Consider the following 20,236-nt stretch of genomic DNA (forward strand, 5'->3'; position numbering starts at 1 on the left):
TAAGCTATTTACTGCATACCTACTATACAGAGGTATCTAGGTTTCGAACACGAGGGCCGTGCACTTTCCCATAAAGAAGTTGTGAATCAGATCTGAATCTGACATACGTACATAGGACCAGGGTCTTAAAGGTGTTTGAGGTTTCCATATTTGTAGCGCCTGCCAATTTCAGCCAGGAATATATATTAGCTTCGGTATTGTACACCATGGTCTAAGCCGAAATCCGACCCAATTACAAATACTCACGACTGGAATAAGGGAGTGATTTGAAAGATGAATTAAAATAATGAACAATGAAATAATTCATGAAGAAAGGTGGATTAGAAATCACCACAGTGTAAAGATTTACCAAGGAGGTATTAACAAAAGAATGTCAAATTCAATTTATACTAACCAACTATAGTGCCGGAATACTCCTCGAATTTTACCCCAGAATACAAATTTGGTACGAGATGGCTAGGTACCTAATTATGCGAGTAACCTGACTAACAATAGCGGGGGTTGTAACAGACAGCCGAATTTTTCATGCAAGACAGCTGATACAATAGCTAGTTCCTGCTAAACTTGAAAGTTTCTTATCAGCTTCCGTCTGATACTAGTAATCACAGTAATCCACCATGTCCGTCTACATGTCTGTCCACGTATTCGAAGGGCTGTGCACCGGGTAATATCATTGTTGTTAAACCTGCCAAGATGGCTTTGCTTTAAAATAAAGAGGGGATCAAAACGATGTTCGTCTCGAAATGTCCATATAGGTGCATATTATTATGATGAACCATTCATAGAGAATAGCAGCACCACTTAGGTATCCACTTATCTCTTTGTCAAAACGGTACCCTAGTAGGTAGTTATTTGTATTCTAAAAGAAACCTACTACGTAAGGGAGAGTTAGGTAAACAAAGCATGCTGGACTAGGGCTAGTGTCGTTGCGGCTTAACCTAGGGAAGTTACGACTAGTCGTCAATTCGATCTTGGCATCCCAATCCCGTCAAATCCGTTAGGTGCAATGCCAGAATGGCTTATGCTGCAACCGTCGGGAAACCACCTTTTCCCCACATCCCACCCAACTCTCTATTTGTCACTCCAGTCACTTCCAAATCAAATCATCAACCCGAACGCCTTCAACCCGAACATTATTCCTCGAATCCCCTTGTGCGTCGACCGAGGAAACGCTTAAAACCTCGCGCATTCCCGCTAGCATTGTCGAATATACCCGATTCTCCTAATGATATCTGTAGTGCGTGCCGAGCGCTTATTGTCAATCGAAAAGAGAGAGAAAAGCCACAAGTTCCAAAGAAGAATCGTCTGCTCTCATGCTGAACGGTGGTGAGATGCGACACCAGCCCTGCGTGTACGGCGCTAGATAGGGCTGTCCTCATACAAGGGTTAATATACTTTTCGGATTGATTCCTGCTTCTTGCCGGCCTGGTTCCGTTTCCGTTTGTTTCTCTTTCCTGCAAAATTCCACAACCGCTGGCCGATCGTGTGAAAGTCAACAGTAATCCCAACATGGCGACGTCGACCGTCGCTACAGCCGCCAGAGCGGTATACCTTCTGTTCTATATCACTTGTATTGTTTCCGTCGTATCCGCCCAGGTAGCTACCACAAGTCCGATGCAAACCCTTCCTAGCTCTTACGAAGAATACGCCATGGCTCTCCAGTTAAATTCCGCGTCTGGTCCTGTCCTGATCCCTTACAAGATTGCCCCTTTAACAGATAAGGCAGGCTTGAATCAGAATAGAAATGTTTTACAGGTATAGCATTGTTTGATCCCATTCTGTCCACGCCGCACAGCTAAAAATGCATGACAGACTTTCGATGTGGAAGGCCACATGGCCATCGTGGATGAGAGCAATTATAATGAACTTGATGACAATATCAAAGATGCTGTTACCTACATATCATGCGATACGACTACCAACAACTCCTATATCACTCCCAATGATGTCTTGAATGTGGTCATGAACAAGCAACCAAAGGCTATATTGCTATTTAGCACTTCCGAAGGGAGCTGTTGCTCTCTTAATGGAACCGATCTGCCATTCACATCTATCTGGACCATAACCGATCAGTCAGATGCATGGGAAATCAAAAATCAGACTGCGGAATATACGGTAGTTCATGCAAGAATATCAGGGCCTGATCCCGATGAAGAATCCGACATTGGTCAATCACAGGGCGGGAGCAATTCGGCAGTTGCAATGAGCATTTTATACAGCATTACTGGTCTGATTACTCTGCTATTCCTTATTATTATCGCTACCGGAGCGGTCCGAGCGCATCGCCACCCCGAAAGGTACGGCCCGAGAGCTAGTTACGGCGGAAGACAAAGGCAGGGCCGGGCAAGAGGTTTAGCGCGAGCCGTTCTGGAAACACTCCCTATTGTGAAGTTTGGAGATCCTCAACCTGTAAAACCGGATCCGGAAAATGAACTTGAGAGCATTTCGGGAGACCGGCAGCAGCATTCATCGCCGCCGGCACAGCACGAGTTGGCACAAGGCAACGTAGAAGGAGGATCGTCTCTAGATACGGCAGCAAAGGCTACTTCAAATTCCATCGAAGCCCCAGAGGCCGGCCCATCGCAGGATAACGGAGCCATCAATAAACAAAGTGAAGATAACCGCCTCGGCTGTTCTATTTGCACTGAAGACTTTACGGTTGGAGAAGATGTGAGAGTACTCCCTTGCGGCCATAAATTCCACCCTCAATGCATTGATCCATGGTTGGTCAACGTGTCTGGCACCTGTCCTTTGTGGTAAGTCATCAAAATCATCGTAGTCTGGCGTTCCAAAAAAACTAATCAGCACGCAACTAGTCGGCTCGACCTTCGCCCACATGAAGAAGGGGAAGGAGATAGCGATGGTATCTGGCCATCGATTCACACTGATCCAGTCAACAACAATCCTGTTGACAGCCACTTAGCTCCTCCACCCGAGGACGATGCAGAAGCGTCGCAAAGACGACGAAGGTCCCGACTCCTAGATTGGAACAGGTTGCGCCATGCTACTGTAGACGAGCGTATTCAAGCTCTTAGACAGTATCGACAGACACAGGGCGTGTCAGCCGAAGACCGAAATCGACATGCGAAATTATCAGACCGTCTACGGGAGAAGTTTCATATTCGGACAAGGGCTCACCCTCCGAGCGACCTACCATCCACAAGTGAATCTGCGGCTTGAGTACGCACTGGTACTTCATCAGGGATACCAACTCTTTTCCTGTTCGGCGTGGAAATTAATGTACGATGCAAGCTACATAACTGTGATAAATAATGCGATACGCGGTTTCAATGTGGTTATGAGGTGATGTTATAAGAACTGTAGGGGATGTTGTACCTCGGATAGAGCGGCGTTCAATCTTGTGTGGGAAGTTTAGGTATCAGGACAACGGGTTGCATTGGCTGGCGTTGGTGGGTGTTGAGCTGTCTACCTGGTTTGCAATCATAAATCTAGGGTTGTGCGGGCGTTAGGCGCGAAAGAAGCGGTAGTTTTGGAGCGAGGCGGCGATGGACATGACGCCTAAGGTACAAATATTATATCTTTTTTTTTTTTTTTTTTTGGTCCACGCTCTTCTGTGTCCGAACTGTTGCAGGACAGGTCCGCCTCATTTAGCATTATAGATATTCACTTTATCGAAACGTCGACTTCCTCAACTAGGGTACCTCTTACAGGGTGCTGTGTATATTCGTAATCCACGGCCCCGTATAATCTATTACGGCGGCCGCGCCACGGATATTATCCACGTAAAGAGTCAAGTGAAGCATAGCTTAGCTGCGTAATACAGAAGTGTTCCATGTGTTTAGAAGTAGACTACATCTTGCCTAATACAAGCTCCTATCCTATAGACGAACTATCCCGGTTGCCTTGGGTATGTTAACAGCTAGTAGAAATTCGTATTATTACATTCCCCGGTGGCGAGGGTAAGAGACTGCTTACCTTAATGTGGGTGTGCTCAGATTAGGGAAAAGGGGGTGGGAAAAGCTTTAGGTTCAGAAACCTAAACGCGTCGAGTTCTAGCTGAATCAGGCCCTGCTAACCCGAGTCTAAAGTCGTAAGCCGTTTAATACATAAGTGCGTCGACACGGCCATAGACATGAGCTTGAAATATATGTGCTGATATGTTGGTATGGTATTCGCGTAGAAGGCTCGACGCACGAGATCTTCATGATACTTATTAACTGTAGCGTTCACATAAGAACTTAGGGGTTGTGCTATCTGTTCGTCATGACATCGACGTAGATTTTATCCGTAGATCTCAGTCAGTAAGTAGCTCAGCCCAAGTAGTCGCCTAAGTTCCGGTAGGCTAGTAAGGAAAGCCATCCTCTTTTCCTTTTTACCTCTGGTAAAAAGGAGGCCGTATTATTTTAAGTTCGTGTAAATCGAAACATGCCACCTATAGCATGTTTCGTACCCTCGAGTTCAGACAACCCGACAACCTTATCAAGGCCGCTATGGTAGCCCCGGGGCCAACAGATTGAACTCTATGTTATTATGCCTCGCTTCCATCTTTCTACCTGTCCTCTTGTGGCCAACTCCAGTAAATCATCCTTCCCCCCTCTCCTTTACTCTTCTAGCCATCCATCCATACCATTTCCATTCGCTAACAGCTTGACATTCCCACAATAGCCATTCTGCTAGGTTGTGCGCTATCAGGAACGTATGGGATAACTCGATATGGCTTCGCTTCTATCACTTCGCGACGACGCGTCTTCGCCGCCGGTTCCCTATACTAGGCCGGTCGCCGGTACCGTTATGAGTGTCATACTCTCGTTCGCTGCAATTTGCGTCCTGTCGTGCTTCCTCAGTAAGCAGGCCATCTTACCTATACTGTTCAGTTCTCGCGTAGGCGTATCCTAACACCAGATGCAGCACAACGGTCGCTCGCCGTGAAGGCATGGTCACGGCTTCCTCTCGCTACACTGCGTAAGTCCAACTTCCCCAAAGTAGAGCTCTGTACTATCTATGTATCAATAGTTAACACTGTGTCTTTTCGTATTGCTAGTCGTATTTACAATCTATGCTGATTCCTGGGCCTTCGTTTTCGGATCGGGTATTGTCGACTTTGGCATAGGCGTCGACTCGAATCTAGGTGTCTGCTCGGCGGCTATCTTGCTGTGCTTATTCTTCTACGTGACATCCAAAGTCTGTTCCATCCTCACTCTCCCCCCTACGTCCATGTACTAATATTGATGTAACAACAGATTGTAAGAACGCAATTCGTATCAAAGTAAAGAAGGAACTATACTTACGTTTCTATCCGGGCAGTTAATCTACATCTTTCAGGTCGAAAAAGCTGTATGTACACAGCCTAGCCCTCCTTACTTTCCCAAAATTATAGATATGGTCTTACTCGAGTGGATTAGTTTCTTGCCCAAGGCGGCGTAAAACGGCGGGTCGATTCGAAGCTCTACATCTCTAATTTATTCGGTGTACTCAGTCAGTCTATATCCTATCGGTTAACTACCTGTAACGAGGCTTGCTTACTTCTGGATAGCTATTTTTGGGATCATATGCATCTTGACTTTCGTCTAGTAAGTTCGGAGAGAAGACTGTGCAATGAAAGAGGAATTTATCACTTGATCTAACAACCACTACACAACAGCCGCAAAGCACGAATGGATATGGGGCAGTGCATTGTTGGCATAGAGAGACAGGCACTGATTCCGCTCATCACCCTGGATGTTGTAGCAAACGTATGTTTTCTACCTTGCGTGGTTTCAGTCTATGGGACACGAGGCTAAAGAACAGAACAGTTATACATCACGGCGTTATTTTTGAACCCATTATGGAGTAAGGCTTCTTATCACCATACTCGAAGTTGATTTCTCGGTTCTTCTCAACGTAAGGCGCCTTAGCTAACCAACCGCCTTGACATTGCTCGCTAGGCATCTACTCGATCAAGAGGCTCTCCAATTCGCCGGATAGCTCCCCAAATCTAGGCTCTACAGCAATACGGACCTTCATCGGCGCTCTATGTACTACCACCTCGAGTGTAGTGTAAGTGGTCTCTTTGCAGAACAATAACTCGTGTAGTCTCAAGAATGTAAGCTAAGAGGATTACTACCTACTTAAAGGAACCTTGTAGTCTTGTTGGCACTGGATGGCGAGCCAGGATGGGTATTTCTTACATGCTGTAACGCAGATAGTAAGCCTCCCCTCCCCCCCTTTTTTAACGATCCATCATTACTACAGCAATATTGCCAGATTCTACGGCTTGGAGTGGGATACACATCACCCCTAATCTGCCCGCTTGTTACCATCCTACATTTCGCAGGAGAGCAAGACAGCATTACCTCGGTAACCATCCAACTAACTAGTTGACAGTCCTGTTCTCCACGCTGGTTATCCAGTGGGTCACATTACGCGACGACGCTACAAGCGCCGCTGCGTCCTCGTCTCCTCCCTCCCACCCACCGGACAACGAAGCGGCGGATCGTCCGCCCCCACGCGCACCACCCCCCCGACCTCCCCGCCAACGCAGCCAGCGACTCACCATCTCGCGCCCGCTGAAAACAACCAGTACGTCGCAGTACGAGCACATCTTCGGGGACCTCGAGCCCGACACCGAGACCGACGCCGTAAGCGCGAGCAGCGCGTCCAACCACAGAGCCGGGTCCTCCTCGCGCTTCGACGAGGACAACGACGACGGCTTCCGCGCCTCCATCGTGTACGACGGCCCGGACGGGGATACCAGCGACAACAGTGCGGGGAACGAGAGAGGCGCCAGCAGCAGCGCGTGGACGAGCCCGCCGCGGCCGCCATCTGCACGAACGGACGCAAGGACGGACGGCGCAGCCCTAGGCCTAGGCAAATCGCGTCCTCCCACCCCCGCAGCGCAAGCGCACGGGCAAGCGCAGACGCCCACGCGCGAGGGCGCATCCAACGTCTCGGCGGCCGTGGCCGCGGACCTGGAGCGGATACGGCAGTACCGGGGGCGGCGGGGGGGCTGGTCCGCGACGACGGTCACGACGTCGACGTCGCCGCCGCCGCCGACGCTGACCTCGATACCGTCGACGTCGTACAGCCTCGGGCGGGCGCCGCGAGCTTCGCGGCGCGGGAGCGCGCGGCGCGAGTACTACATCAGCCAGCTGGCGTTCGAAGACCGAGACGTGGGAGGGGGGTCGTCGTCGTCGCAGTGGCACGAGCTCGTCCAAGGGAGGGGGGAGGCGGCGGTGGGACGCAGCGAAGAGGGGAGGGGCGGGGAGAACGGCCGGAGGGGGGCGGATTGGATCTAGGTAGGTAATTAATTTACGTTAGGTACCTACGTACGGGGGGGGAGAGAGAAAGAGGAAAAAAAAAACACTTAGTCAATCAGTCAGTCAGTCAGTCAAAACAAAAGCGGAAAGAAAAAAGAAGAAAAAAGGGGGGAAGGAGGGGGGAGCAAAAGCATGTGATCTATGCGACGACCGCGGCATCCTCGCATAACTCGGAACGAAACAAAAATCTGCAAAAAGAGAGATATGTGTGTCAGTTAGTTGTCAGGGGAAGAAAGGTCAGTTCTTATGTTATAAGAATTCGCATGGCCTATTTTCGTGTGTTTTACAATTATATAGTCTCTCAGCAGGATTTTTATAACAAGCAAGGTTTAGGTAGTTAGTTAGTCCCTATAGGTGGTAAGTAATGTCTAATCTAATGCTTCGCATATAATAAATAGTAATAAATCGCGCGGGTGAAGGGAATGATCAATTCAACAATCAACAGAGGTACCTAGACTTACGGATTATACACACGTAAATTTAGGTAGGTATTGTGTGTACCTCGGTACAGGGCTTACAAGTTACCCCTTACGAATTTAATATTACGTCACCGTCTCCCAACATTCTTTTAAACGTGTTGTTCAATTAGAAAAGCATAATAATTCAACGACAACTACCTCCTAAACTACCTCCTATGTAGGTAGGTAATTAATGCTGCTTGCTTATGAGAGCATAGGGCACATTGCACATGCGAAACAAGAAAAAAAAGAATTAAACTAGGTAAACCACTGCAACACATAAGAAAGCTTGAAAGATGACTTTCATTTCGTTGTTATTCATTCGTATCTTCATGAATCTGCCTTGATCCGTAAGATATCCCTTTTTTCGGCGCATGTTGACACAAGTTTGGTAAAGCAAAGCAGATCCAGATGGATATCCAGCGGGCTCAAACTGGGGCGAGGCCGGCCGAACTATGAATTATGTACAAAGAAGTGAAATATCGAACTTTTTTTCTTGTGTTCCCTCGCCATGCAAAATTTCCGTTGTTTCCCCTCCTTTCCCCTCCTTAAACACGCCAAAAATGAAGTCATGAAAGAATAGAAAATTGCTATCACTCGAAGGAAGCTGTCTTAGATACCCGCGAAGATCTTGCCGAATGAACTCAACTGCGTCGGCGAAGACATAAGGCTGCCTTGGTTGACCATGAAGTACGAGTACTTCTCGACGAAGCTGAACTCATCACTGTCGAGTCCCTCGGTGACGCGTCTCATGAATTGGTCGACATCGCCGCTCTCTGCCGCGAACTCGGTAACCCAGACAGGTTTGCCCTGGCAAGCGTCGTGAACATTCTTGATGTGGTCCAGGAAGAGGCTCGCACCATCGTCACCTCCGGGTCCGTACCAATGAGCAGCGCAGAAGTCAACTTGGCATTGGCCACCGCAAGCATCGAAGAAATTCTTGAGCCATTCAATACCCATACCCGGGCTCTGGCTGCTCGAGATGGCGGGAGCACTGATCTTAGCCCTGCCAGCATACTTGTTCATATACTGCTTGTGACCGTTCGCAGCGTCCAAAGGAGACATGTTAGCCTGACTAGGGATATCTGGCTCGTTGAAGCTGAGAAGGCTGTTGGATCCCGCGGCAATGGCAGCTTCGGCCTTCTCATCCCAGTTGCCGGAGTGATCAGGTGCGGGAGACCAGAGCATAGGGTAGAAGGCAATCTTGGCTTGCAACCCACCGGAATCAGATCCCCAGTTGTACGCCCATGTGATCTTGTCGGTCTGGCTCACCATAGCCTCAACAAGACGCGGGTCATTGTACGCGGCACCTCGCTTGCTGACGGGAGCAGGTGGCGGTGGTGGAGGAGCAGGCGACTCTGCGGGAGGCGGTGGAGGAGCAGCAGACGACTCCGCGGGAGGCGGTGCAGGAGCAGCAGACGACTCCGCGGGAGGCGGTGGAGGAGCAGCAGACGACTCCGCGGGAGGCGGTGCAGGAGGAGCAGACGACACCGGAGGAGGTGGTGACGGGTCCGCGGGAGCCTCGACAACCGGTGCAGGCGGCGGCGTGGGGTCAAGGCCGGCAGTCACAGTGTGGGTGACCCACTCAGTGACGACGACAACGTCAGCGTATTGGTATACGACATCCTTCTGGGGGTGCTTGTGACGGTGGACAGGGCCGGCGCAAACCTCCTGGACCGAAGCGACGGCGGCAAGTGCCAGGATGCTGAGCTTGGCGTGCATCTTGGACTAAATTCGCGAACGGTAATGAGCGCTAGTAATGGTATAAGTGATGTTCTTAAGTGTAATCGATTTGACGATCTCAAGTTGTGCTTTCTTTTTTTTCGAAGGTCGACTATACGATTTCCGTGGAAGGAGTGTTAAGTTGCCAGCAGACCAGTCAAAAGAGGGAAGAGACGACGTATCGGGCGATATCGTCTAAAATGAATGAAATTGTCGAAGGGAGAGGGGTCTGTACGCGCTGCGTATCGGGGTACCAGCGACAAGGCGGAAAGCAGGTGGTGCAGTCTATCAAAGACGCAGAAGGAATGATGCGAGTTTGATGAAGAAGTCAGTTGCACCCTTGGACAATAAATATTGGTTTGTAGTTACGGCCTTGAGTGTGCGACGTTTGACGAGGGACAACACACAGGTCGTAACTAGGTATGTAAGGTGGTTAGGCTGCTATCAACTCGATGCCAGTCACGACTCCAGGTGAGGCAGTAAAGCAGTGAGGCAGTGAGATGGGATAGGTCGAACTGGCGACCTTATAGACGAAATGCACACGAAATGAGAAATGAATGTACGAGGGTTAGAAAAAAGAGTGGTAATTCTCGATGGAGATAACCGAGAAGAAAAAAAAAAGGGTGCTGAGTGAGAAAGGAATGAAAATAGAGGGTCTGTGGATGGAGTTTTATGTTGCTGATGGCTGTGAGTAACTGCCTGGTGCGCAGGGCAGACCTGAGTGAATCAATGTAAGTGTGTGTGTGTGTGTGGTACTTACTGTACCCTGTCGTACCTGCCGTACCTGCAGGTTCATCCAGCAATCGGGATGCCTGTGGGGCAAAAGGAGGGGGGGTGACAGCTTACAAGGAGCACCTTCCACCCTTTTTAGTGGCTAGATTCTTCTAGCCAACCGCTAAGCCGGGGTTCCTAGCGTCTTTTCAGCTTCAGGATATGCTATTTAGAGCCGGACTAAGCGCCAAGACGGGTAAGAATCGTACCAGGGCACGCTAAAAGATCTCTTGGACCAGAGTTGAACCCGATTAACTAACGCAAATCGACTTAAACATTGACGCTGTCAGTTAACCTACTATGTACCTAACCTCCCACCAAGTCCGGCAAGTTCAGACGAAAGTCAGCTCAACCCCATGGCTTCCTATTGGTGCTCTAGGATCATAGTGTACATAGTATTGACTTTGCGATTACATAGTAGACGTTGGTACCTGACATAGGTACGCTGGATATTGTACATTGATCATACAAAGTACAATACCTTCGGTACAGGCAGGCTATTCGTTCTTAAAGGCTATTACAATTGGAAAGGAATTTTCTTGGCAGCCTTTGATAGTTATACCATCACCCATGATTCAAACATATTTCTTCCTTTTTTCTGGGCATTCCCTTCTAGATTCATTTTACATAAACAGCCTCATGCTTCATTGCTAAATATACCTAATTTGCCTTTCTATGTAGGGAAGGTTCAGCAAGAGAGTGCTTAATTGATTCCTATTGCGCCATGTGTGCCATGTGTGCCATGTTTACGAGGACTTCGGTACCAAACCTGCCAAACAAATCTGCCAAGCGTAGGAAACCCACCAATCAAGAACTAGGACCACCCTACATTCGGCTAGGGTAACATGTGCAGCTGCTAGAGCTGCAGGAACAGGGAGGATTCCAGGGGGTTGTCAGAAAACAGTGTATTAGTGTATAGCCTCGTACTTTTTCACTAGAGTTCCAACAAGAAATACGCCGCAATACATCTCAACATCCCAGTAAGAATCATCCCTCCTAACCCAACTTCTTGATTCGTTCTAGAATTCGTCGCAAATACATTGTATCCTAATTCTATCCTACTATAGTAGTTCATGGCTTACTTTAAAACAGTATCAGTCTTCACGATAATCGGTACCGAGTTCTATTTCAAATCACCTTGCCTGTTTGGTTAATCTTCGCAGAAAAAAAAGGGACATATTTTTCAGCAAGATGCTGTGGCGGTTTCAAGTACGAAAAAAAGTGTAGGTGCAGGTCCATGTGCAAGGTCTACGTGCAGATTTTAGTGCTTTCCCAACCCTGATTCTATACGATTCGAAAGACGACTCGATCCACGCGTGAGCCGTGAGTGGCCCGTTATGGCAAGCCGACCGAGAGATGCTTTTGTGCTTTTCCGCTCTTCTCCTGATTCCGGCGCCACCGTTTGCTTTATGCCTTGCTTCTTCTTTTTGAAGATATATGCTGCCGCACAAATGACGTAGTTGTGAGACGGGAGAGAAATTAGTCCCCAAGTAATATCGTTACAACTAATTGCGGCACTGTTGTTTCAATGCGTTTACAATGCGCTGTAATACAGATTTTGCGGGAATCGGCATTATAATGTATTGTTATGGGCTGTTATGTCTACCTACCTACATATGCCTATCCATACCTATGCCCTTGCTCCCCAAGATTCTGTGCCCCTTGTCCATTGCAACGGTGCATCAAAGCTTGGCTCTTTCACTCCCCGGACGCTAATTGGGCGATCTTCGATATTAATAGCCACCTCGAATTGAGTTAAGTACCTAGCAATAGCCTATTGCGACATCAACAAACTTGATCCATGAGTAGAAATATGAGATGCTTTTTACCTATTTGTTTTTTTCTTTAAGCTAGGAAGTGGTTATAGGAGGCTGGTTTCTCCCAGCGTCGAAACGAGCCCGTTTGTAAAAGAGAAGCTAGATTACTTTATGAGAGACATGTGGCTCAATCTGGCGACCTATCAAATTTCAGAGACGATGGTCAAATTTTTTTTGAGTGCGCTGATTCCCTGTTACAATTTCTTGATGCATAAGCGTACAAGATGATGAGATTTTACGGAAACAATTCCTCATCAAGTACAAACAACGTACAGGGCACCGCTTAGGCACCGCTTAGACACGTCACAATAATATAAAAACTCGGTGGCAGACCCTTTCTGAAAGGTAAGACAAGAAGCATAGATGCAAATAGCTACCTAAGGAAATATATATGTATATATATTTATCAGGTACCTTATATCCAGACTGCCGCCCATTGCAGATATACGTTGATAATATTTACAACTTGCCTCTTTACTAAGTTTTTGTTTGGATAGAAGACGAGATGAATCAGCGATATTATGAAGCCTGCAGTATACCTGTTATGTTTTCATATTTTAGTAAATAGATGACATATTCATCCGCGCCGCGATGCAAGTTTTGGCACTGTAAAACTTGAGGATTCACGACTACAACGCCCGATCTAGGTAGCACGCAGTACATAGTATGCTAAACATTACATACCTATCACATGATAACCGATAACAAATGCTCCACTCGTTCCATCTCTTTTATCGAAAGTCATGTACTTGAATACAATCTAAGTGCGCACATGCCTTATATTGACGGTGGTTGATTTCGCTTGGTGGGTCGCTTCCTTATTAGGCAACTTCTCAGAAACCTCAGTTAAGGTTTTAAAGGTCACTACTAGGTATCGCTACTATCGCTACTACTTCTTGCGCAACAAGCTAAACAAGAACAAATCATCTCCATAGCAAACAACCTTTCAACATAAATCTCTGGTGCAAATACAACAAATATCTCCTCCCTTTCTTGTTTTAACCCGTTTTAAACCCGACTGCCTAGAAATTTTCACTCCTTTATGAATTTCTTCATTAACTTTCCCGGGGTTCAACATCCTTCTCCATTCATCAACCTAAACTAAAATCGGCTCTGCATCACCTTCAAGATTGCCGGCTCATCAAATCATTCAACTTCTACCTATTCGCTCTCGGCCCATTCGATTTCCGGTCCGATGTCTTCGTATAGCAACTATTCCGACTCGAGCTGCGGCTCCGATACCGAGTCGGTATCTTCATCAGTTTACTATGCTGAACAAGAACCATTTGTCACGTTTAGAAATCGTGTCCTCGACTTAGCTCTTCACAAAATCTGGCCCGATGCCACTGTGGACGAGATCACCATTGAGCGTATGATGGGAGGCGGATTCAATCGCATCATCGGTATATCTCGACATTCAGCTCAGCAACCGGACAATTATGTCCAATACATTCTTCGCGTCCCCCGTTTTTCAGATGAGCCATTGGACAGTCAAGTTGGCACGCTGCATTTTCTGCAAAAACACTACAGTATTCCGGTTCCGAAGGTCATTAATTTCGACCACACGGACAATAATGAGCTCAATTCTAGATACATGATCCAAAACCGCGTTCCTGGAGAAATTCTACTCTCAGCATACCCAAAACTCACCCATGAAGAGCGGTGCAAGCTTGCACAGGAACTTGGTCATCTTTATTCCCAAATGCTAGCCACTACAAGTGCAACCTCTACTATCTTGGTGCCGCCTGAAAAAGAGTAAGTTTCCCCTAAAGCAGTAATACAGCAGCGTACGGAGTTAACAATGATTAGGGACATTCGAGATCCTCCTCTTCCCCAAGATATCCATAAGATGCTTGACGTCATCTTCAAGGACCAGAAAGCCGCCGAGCTAAAAGTCCGGCCCAATTCCATCATCCAACCCAGTCTTCTTGACCAATTCTGCGAAATGGCTGCCGAGTTGAAAGATTATGGCTGGTTTGACGACTGCCACATTTCTCTAGCGCATCTAGACCTGGAGCCGCGCAACATACTGGTCAATCCTACATCAGACGCAAGCTCTCCTGTTATTTCTGCCATTCTCGACTGGGACAGCGCGGTTTTCGCCCCCCAGTTCATGTGCTGCGAGCCGCCTCTTTGGCTATGGGCATGGCAGGATGAAGAAGAAGAGGACGAGCGTACAGGCAACGAGGAGCCGCCAACGCCAGAAGGACGCGAGCTCAAACAGCTCTTTGAAGAGGCGGCTGGTCCAGACTATGTTCGATTTGCATATAAGCCTTGCTATCGGTTGATGAGAGAGCTTGTTCACTTCGCCATCCGTGGTTTATGTTCCAATGAAGACTACAAGGAAGCCAGAAAGATGCTACAAGAGTGGGAGGAACTTTATCATGATGAATCAAGCACTTATGTTGATAGCGAGGAGGATAAATTTTCAGACACAAGTAGCGGGATCACTTCGGTGGAGGATGAAGGGTCGATTGATATCAAGGCAGAGAAGGGCTACTTTACTATACAAAACTATAGTACTACTGCTTGGTCTGGCGAGGGTGTCATTATACAACAGGATGAGAGCACTGGTGCTTGGGTGGATTGGTAGATGCAGAATTAGTAATTCAAGTACTTGATGTTCTTAAACAGAATTTAGCAATACCCCTAAGTACCTCCTATCATCACTACTAAGCTAGGAATATAGTGACCCATCTTAAACGGTAGCCATGCACTTGTAGCGTTGCCATGTGATAACAGGTAAAAGAGGTTGCTTAGGAAAGTTCGGGTTGCTACAACAAGCAGTTGCCAGGTGCTGCCATTTCCCAACACAGTTTTATTAGAATAAGGCGTGACTTCCTCATAGCGACCACCATTATTTAGAATCCACTAGTTGTTAAGATTCTTTTTTTTTAACAATATTTGCCAAAGTTGCGCACTTCCCGCAACTAAAAGCTTTCAAACACTGTGCTTCTTGTATGATTCACAGCACTTACACGTTTACTTTAGGTACATATTTACGGACGAGCTTCGTAATGTGTCATTCCTATCAAAACATTCTATTTTCTTATTATTTAATAGCTGCTTGTGCCTCTCCCCGATACAATTGTTTCTTACCCATACAAGACACTACTTCGAACGTCATTCCAAGAACTCAGAACGATATGATTGACCCTGACTTCACACGATTACGACCCGAGGTCTCACTCAAGAGGTCCTTCGCGAATCTCTTACGCACTCTTCTACGGTCCCTATTAACGATCCATACGCAACTTAAGTTGTTGTCATTGTCTAGACCAAGGCTTAAACCTTCATCCTAACAAGGTACGAAGAGACTCAATTGCTGGTTACACCTATTTGCTTGATGTAAACCCCCTTGTCTAACTTAATATGGTTGTTTAGTATTCACCATGAAGGACCGCAAGTCTTCTCCTCGTCATCACTGCCCTCTGCGGAACGGGAGCAAGGGTAACTGTCGTCGGCTGAATGGTTACTGTTCTGCGCATCAGATAAAGTGCCTTCGCCACGATACTATCCATCTAAAGACCGAGGTCTGCGGGGACTGCGAAGTGAGTACCTACCTACCTACTTAACCCAATCCCCGTCTTCATTATTATCTACCTTGGGTAGTTATTCCTCATTCAAACATTCGTACTAACAATACGCGAATTACCTATAGGCCGAAGCGGCGGCGGCGGCAAGAAAAGCAAAAGAAGATGCTGATAATCTCAACGGGGGTGAGGACGGGAAGAAGGGCAAAGACAAGGATCAGGACAAGGGCAAGGGCAAGGGCAAGAAGAATAAGCATTAACCTGGTTTACAACGGTTGTGATCTTTTTTTCTTGTCTCCTCGCCGTTTAGGTTATTCGGGTTAGGTATTTGGACGAACGAGTAGGCCCAATTGGGTACCTACCTTGGTATGATTCATTTCTAGGAATCAGGATACAATTCCAACAAAAGACCCCCGACAGAACTGACTTATTCTTGATTATAAACGTGTGTTACAGTACTGTCCTTATATGTGGTGATACCTAGTTGACATCATTCTACCTTTGGTTGTCTAGAGGTTTGATAGCTATCTTCCGAACCCTTACAATGTGTTAATAGTAAATGTTGCTTTCAACTTCAGTTGAGTGTTACCGTATTACGAAAATTAATTAGATCATACTGACGAACAATCCTCTCTAATTTCTTGTTTCTATTCAGAGAATATACTCCTTTCCCCTTTTCTCCTATTGCGTAACGACAATTTCAACAACTACCATAGACTTACAATAGTTGTTATATACATATACTTCGATGTTAGGTAAGTAGGTAGGTAGGTAGGTAGCTATACGTTGTCCTTAAGTTGACTAATATAGCTGAAAGTGCTGAAATCCAACACAGCTTAGGATCGTAGTCAAAATGACCAATCAGATATCGTTCTTTTTACGCGACATGATTGGCTGGACGAGCCAGCTGAGGCTTGTCTGTAATATGCTTGGCAACTTGGCAAGCTGGCAAGCTAACACTCCCAACTCATTTCAACAGATTTTTACGATTCTTCAAGATTCATCTCTATGAGGTTTTATTCTCTATATTGATTCCAACCTATCTGTGAATATACCTGTTCAGTCAAATCGCAAGCAGCTCAGACAATTAGACAAGGATGAGACCGTTAAATCCAACTCAGCCTAGGATCCTTCCACGGGTCAACACGAACAGTGAAGATAACTTCAATCACCTGTGTTCTACTTCTGATGAGAATGTCAGTTATCCAACCAGAAATGGCACTGCCGGCTCTTCCGTTGCGTTAAATGACAGTTTCGGCATGTCGAGCGACGTGTCCGCAACGACCGCTCTCGCCAGGGGCAACTCAGCTCAGAAACAAAGACATGAGCGACGGGGTCACACAAAGAGTCGCCGCGGGTGTTACAACTGCAAGAAACGTCGCATTAAGGTATTCAGGACTTATGGCTGGTGTGTACCTAACCATCGTGAGTCCAAAATGCTAATGCTTAGAAATGCCTAGTGTCAAGAAACGCTTCCGGCTTGCGCACACTGTACAAAGACGGGACTGAAGTGTGAATATCCGGCAGTTCCCCAAGTAATACACCAAGTATGTGAAGCCCTTATGAACATTGTCTGCCACAAGGATAGTTACCAACAAGAGTATAGCCGCAGCATCAGGTCCCGCTGTTCAGCCTACAGGATATGCGGTTCTTCCAGCATTTCCTGTTGGCGTGCTTTCCCCATCAGCCGATAGGGAACGAATACATATGGACTCACGAGATCCCATGTCTATCACAAAATGTACGTATCGCAATAATGAAATGCGGAATTGTAGCATTAATTAGTTGGGAAATATTAGTACGAGTATCTCATGCACGCGATATTAGGCCTCGCGGCGTCGGATCTTATGTCGCAGGACCCAAGTCTGGTCACCTTCGCGATGTCGCACCGGCTGAAGGCAATCAAGGCGATTAATAAGACGTTGAGCAATGTCCCAAAGTCAAATACCTTCGAGGAAGGTAATGCACTTAGTATGTATGACCTCTTTTATTATTAGCCACCCCTATTTCTTGGGCGGACAGACTGGAAAAAGTACCTCATAACCCCTTTTCACTCTCACATGAGATAGCATTTCCCCCTATAAGCTACCAAAAGCTAGGAACGCCACTCTTAGACTCTGCTGTTATCATAGACAAGCCACAGATACAGTCTATTTTCACACTAACTGGCTTCTCCTTAATCAGTTGCAACCTGCTTCGCACTGACCTTCCAGTCCGTGGTCCTCGAAGACGGGATGGCCGAATTCATGACCTTCTGCCGTGGTATTATACTTGTGGCGATCCAGATGTGGAAGTGCAACACTAAATTCCTCTTCCACAATCTCCACGAGAACGAGCCCGCCGCGCTCCTCCGCCCCTTCATAGAAGCACTGCCCCCTATCCGCCGCGACTGGGTCGACATGGCTGTCTCCAGCATCCGGGGGTTAGAACCCCTATGCGGACACGAGGTCGAGTCCGAGTACTACCGCCTGCTCCTGGACATGGCCACAGCCCTGCGCGAGTCGGCTTTCCGCGCCTACGAGATCCTGTGCAAGCACTACGGGTGGTGGATCCAGCTGCCGCACGCGCAGTTCCAGCGGCTCGTCGACCCGGAGAGCCAGACCTGCACGCTGCTCGCCGCGCACTGGATCGCGGTCAAGCAGATCATGGCTCCGGTAACCGAGACCGAGCACCGGCTGCGCGCGCGCGAGCCGCAGTTCCAGCAACAGCAGGAAGGCGGGGACGAGAACAAGAAGGACGGCAGTATGAATCGAGGAATGGTCCGATGGCTCAGATACCTCAACCGCCAGGTCGACGCCGAGCATCGGCGCTACAATGACTGGCCCGTATGGGTCGTGGAGCAGCTCGACAGGGACCCGACGTTCTTCGGGAAGACGTTGCGTTGATCCAGACCACACTGTTAACTTGCAATATCTTACGTACTTGGATTTCCGCCGAAATAAGCGGTAGGAGGTAAGGGTAAGTAAGGAGGGAGCAACTTATTAGGCCGGCTTACTTATGAAACCGTAGGCCACGATAACAGCATCACGGCATTAACCACAAGTGTTTAGGCAGAAAGAAAAGAAAAGAAACAAACCAAAGCGAAAGATTACTACTAGGGAGCTTTCTACTTCAAGTTACGGGCCGTCCCTTGATATACCGAAGGAGCGGCTAGGATACGGCATTAGCTCGGCATGCCGTTCTGGGATATTTCGCCGCTGCTCGCCGCTATGCAAGGAATCACGATTAAGCTTATACATCCTTTCCCCTTCTAAGTAGCATCTTTCGCTGCAATTGCTCAACTTAGGTAGTTTATCTACCTACCTACCTGTAATGTAAATAGCTTCATCCATCCCACCAAGCACAAATCCGCGGGGGTTCCTTTTTATAACCGGGTCCTCTTCTAAACCTTACCTTAAGGCTTAGAGGGACTGGAGGTATCGTACTAACGCAACCGGCATCCGGATCGGATCATGCAACAATAAACCCTGTCTGACGTCTACCTAGAGGTAATGTAATGTCTAATATAATCCCCGTCCTGTATCTTAGGTATCTTATCCTATCCGGGAACAAAAGCCACCCCCACCCCCCCGGCAGAGAAAAAGAAGCGAAAAGAAGAAGAGATAAAAAACATTCGCGTCGTCGTTGTCGTCGTCGGTTCCCGAATGCTTATCTACATAATACCGAGCTGCCAGGACTATCAGCACAGTCTGAGTCTTACCTTACCTTGCCTTACCTTAGCTTACCTTAACTTACCTTAACTTCCTCATTATCTCTCCTCTACATAGTAGGTATGTATAATGTAATCCTTCGCTCCCCCAATCCTTCGGAGGTTGAACAATGAACTATGCACGCCACGCCATCGCGCGGCACAGCCCCATCCCCCCCCTCTCCTCCCTCCACACATGCCACTATGTAGGTACCTAAGGTATTACTCGTTCTTCTTGCTTACCCGAGTTCCATCGGCCGGACCCCGGACCCCGGACCCAAGCCCCTAGTAGTCTGAACTCCGTCCAACCCACGCATGGCTTACGCCACAAGTCCTATCTCTACTTCTCGGGATTACATAGGTTAGGTACCTACATACGTAACTCAACCTCGCGGAACGAATGAAAAGGTCCCGATGACATACCTAGGCACCTAACGCATCCTGATCCTGACTAGATAGATACAGATAGCTAGACGAAATTGATATCGCATAAACCCTGCTTACGTGTTCTGTCGACCTTGGGTGCAGTGCAATGCATGAACCAACCCTTGACTATGTGCTTACTTTGCAGTAGTATACGGAGTCAACCCGGATGTCATCTAGATAAGCTTTCCTTTTTATATATTAAAAAAAAGACCTAGACGACTAAACCGGAAACGTAAAGATTATCTACCTCCTACCTACCTCATATATACCTAGTAGGTTAGGTTAGGTAGATACCTGGCAATGATGAGTGAGCGACGGGGCTCTTTCATCGTATACTACTTCCACGATAGTGACAAACAAGGTTATCATGTATCATGGGCAACAATTATCATAGTTAATCTCAATGCACTAGATTCACTTCGCTTCGCGAGATCAATATTGTAAAGCGTATCCAGACATGTAATGTAATTAGCAAATTTGTAGACCCAAGTCCGAGTAAACATGCTACCCATTACATCTGAACCACTGAATGGATTATTATATCTAGCTAACCTGGCTATTCTTG

At 47.3% G+C, this 20,236-nt stretch overlaps 6 protein-coding genes across 6 annotated transcripts; 5 read left to right on the forward strand and 1 right to left on the reverse strand.

Annotated features, from left to right (window-relative positions):
- The first annotated feature begins 913 nt into the window (after positions 1 to 913).
- On the forward strand, positions 914 to 3,775 carry F4812DRAFT_414675 (uncharacterized protein). Its single transcript, XM_047932910.1, has 3 exons — positions 914 to 1,755; positions 1,813 to 2,756; positions 2,817 to 3,775. Exons 1-3 carry the CDS (start codon positions 1,510 to 1,512, stop codon positions 3,178 to 3,180), a joined length of 1,554 nt encoding a protein of 517 aa, XP_047793904.1. The 5' UTR covers positions 914 to 1,509; the 3' UTR covers positions 3,181 to 3,775.
- An 899-nt stretch (positions 3,776 to 4,674) lies between these two features.
- Positions 4,675 to 7,768, forward strand: F4812DRAFT_467611 (uncharacterized protein; the record flags this gene model as incomplete). Its single annotated transcript, XM_047938679.1, has 11 exons — positions 4,675 to 4,804; positions 4,870 to 4,923; positions 5,003 to 5,142; positions 5,284 to 5,295; positions 5,364 to 5,436; positions 5,495 to 5,531; positions 5,603 to 5,693; positions 5,754 to 5,790; positions 5,886 to 5,997; positions 6,075 to 6,145; positions 6,325 to 7,768. 11 exons carry the CDS (start codon positions 4,675 to 4,677, stop codon positions 7,233 to 7,235), a joined length of 1,668 nt encoding a protein of 555 aa, XP_047793905.1. The 3' UTR covers positions 7,236 to 7,768.
- A 53-nt stretch (positions 7,769 to 7,821) lies between these two features.
- Positions 7,822 to 9,595, reverse strand: F4812DRAFT_184834 (glycosyl hydrolase catalytic core-domain-containing protein). Its single transcript, XM_047930062.1, has one exon. The coding sequence runs from the start codon at positions 9,434 to 9,436 to the stop codon at positions 8,327 to 8,329; it is 1,110 nt and encodes a 369-aa protein (XP_047793906.1). The 5' UTR covers positions 9,437 to 9,595; the 3' UTR covers positions 7,822 to 8,326.
- Positions 9,596 to 12,856: 3,261 nt separating this feature from the next.
- On the forward strand, positions 12,857 to 14,674 carry F4812DRAFT_414680 (kinase-like domain-containing protein). The gene is made up of 2 exons (XM_047932911.1): positions 12,857 to 13,779; positions 13,834 to 14,674. Exons 1-2 carry the CDS (start codon positions 13,220 to 13,222, stop codon positions 14,615 to 14,617), a joined length of 1,344 nt encoding a protein of 447 aa, XP_047793907.1. The 5' UTR covers positions 12,857 to 13,219; the 3' UTR covers positions 14,618 to 14,674.
- A 742-nt stretch (positions 14,675 to 15,416) lies between these two features.
- F4812DRAFT_455700 (uncharacterized protein) lies at positions 15,417 to 15,817 on the forward strand (the record flags this gene model as incomplete). Its single annotated transcript, XM_047936866.1, has 2 exons — positions 15,417 to 15,575; positions 15,686 to 15,817. The coding sequence occupies 2 exons, from the start codon at positions 15,417 to 15,419 to the stop codon at positions 15,815 to 15,817; spliced, it is 291 nt and encodes a 96-aa protein (XP_047793908.1).
- An 837-nt stretch (positions 15,818 to 16,654) lies between these two features.
- On the forward strand, positions 16,655 to 18,442 carry F4812DRAFT_455701 (uncharacterized protein; the record flags this gene model as incomplete). Its single annotated transcript, XM_047936867.1, has 5 exons — positions 16,655 to 16,945; positions 17,018 to 17,104; positions 17,164 to 17,298; positions 17,357 to 17,528; positions 17,742 to 18,442. 5 exons carry the CDS (start codon positions 16,655 to 16,657, stop codon positions 18,440 to 18,442), a joined length of 1,386 nt encoding a protein of 461 aa, XP_047793909.1.
- Between the last annotated feature and the right edge of the window lie 1,794 nt (positions 18,443 to 20,236).

Source organism: Daldinia caldariorum, assembly GCF_022478825.1.
Source record: "Daldinia caldariorum strain CBS 122874 unplaced genomic scaffold F4812scaffold_2, whole genome shotgun sequence".
Taxonomy (NCBI): domain Eukaryota; kingdom Fungi; phylum Ascomycota; class Sordariomycetes; order Xylariales; family Hypoxylaceae; genus Daldinia; species Daldinia caldariorum.

Coding starts and splice junctions, on each gene's coding strand:
- F4812DRAFT_414675 (XM_047932910.1), top strand. CDS start 1,510: ATGGCGACGTCGACCGTCGCTACAGCCGCCAGAGCGGTATACCTTCTG. Junction 1,756..1,812: donor AGAATAGAAATGTTTTACAG/GTATAGCATTGT, acceptor AATGCATGACAG/ACTTTCGATGTGGAAGGCCA. Junction 2,757..2,816: donor TCTGGCACCTGTCCTTTGTG/GTAAGTCATCAA, acceptor GCACGCAACTAG/TCGGCTCGACCTTCGCCCAC.
- F4812DRAFT_184834 (XM_047930062.1), bottom strand. CDS start 9,436: ATGCACGCCAAGCTCAGCATCCTGGCACTTGCCGCCGTCGCTTCGGTC.
- F4812DRAFT_414680 (XM_047932911.1), top strand. CDS start 13,220: ATGTCTTCGTATAGCAACTATTCCGACTCGAGCTGCGGCTCCGATACC. Junction 13,780..13,833: donor TTGGTGCCGCCTGAAAAAGA/GTAAGTTTCCCC, acceptor AACAATGATTAG/GGACATTCGAGATCCTCCTC.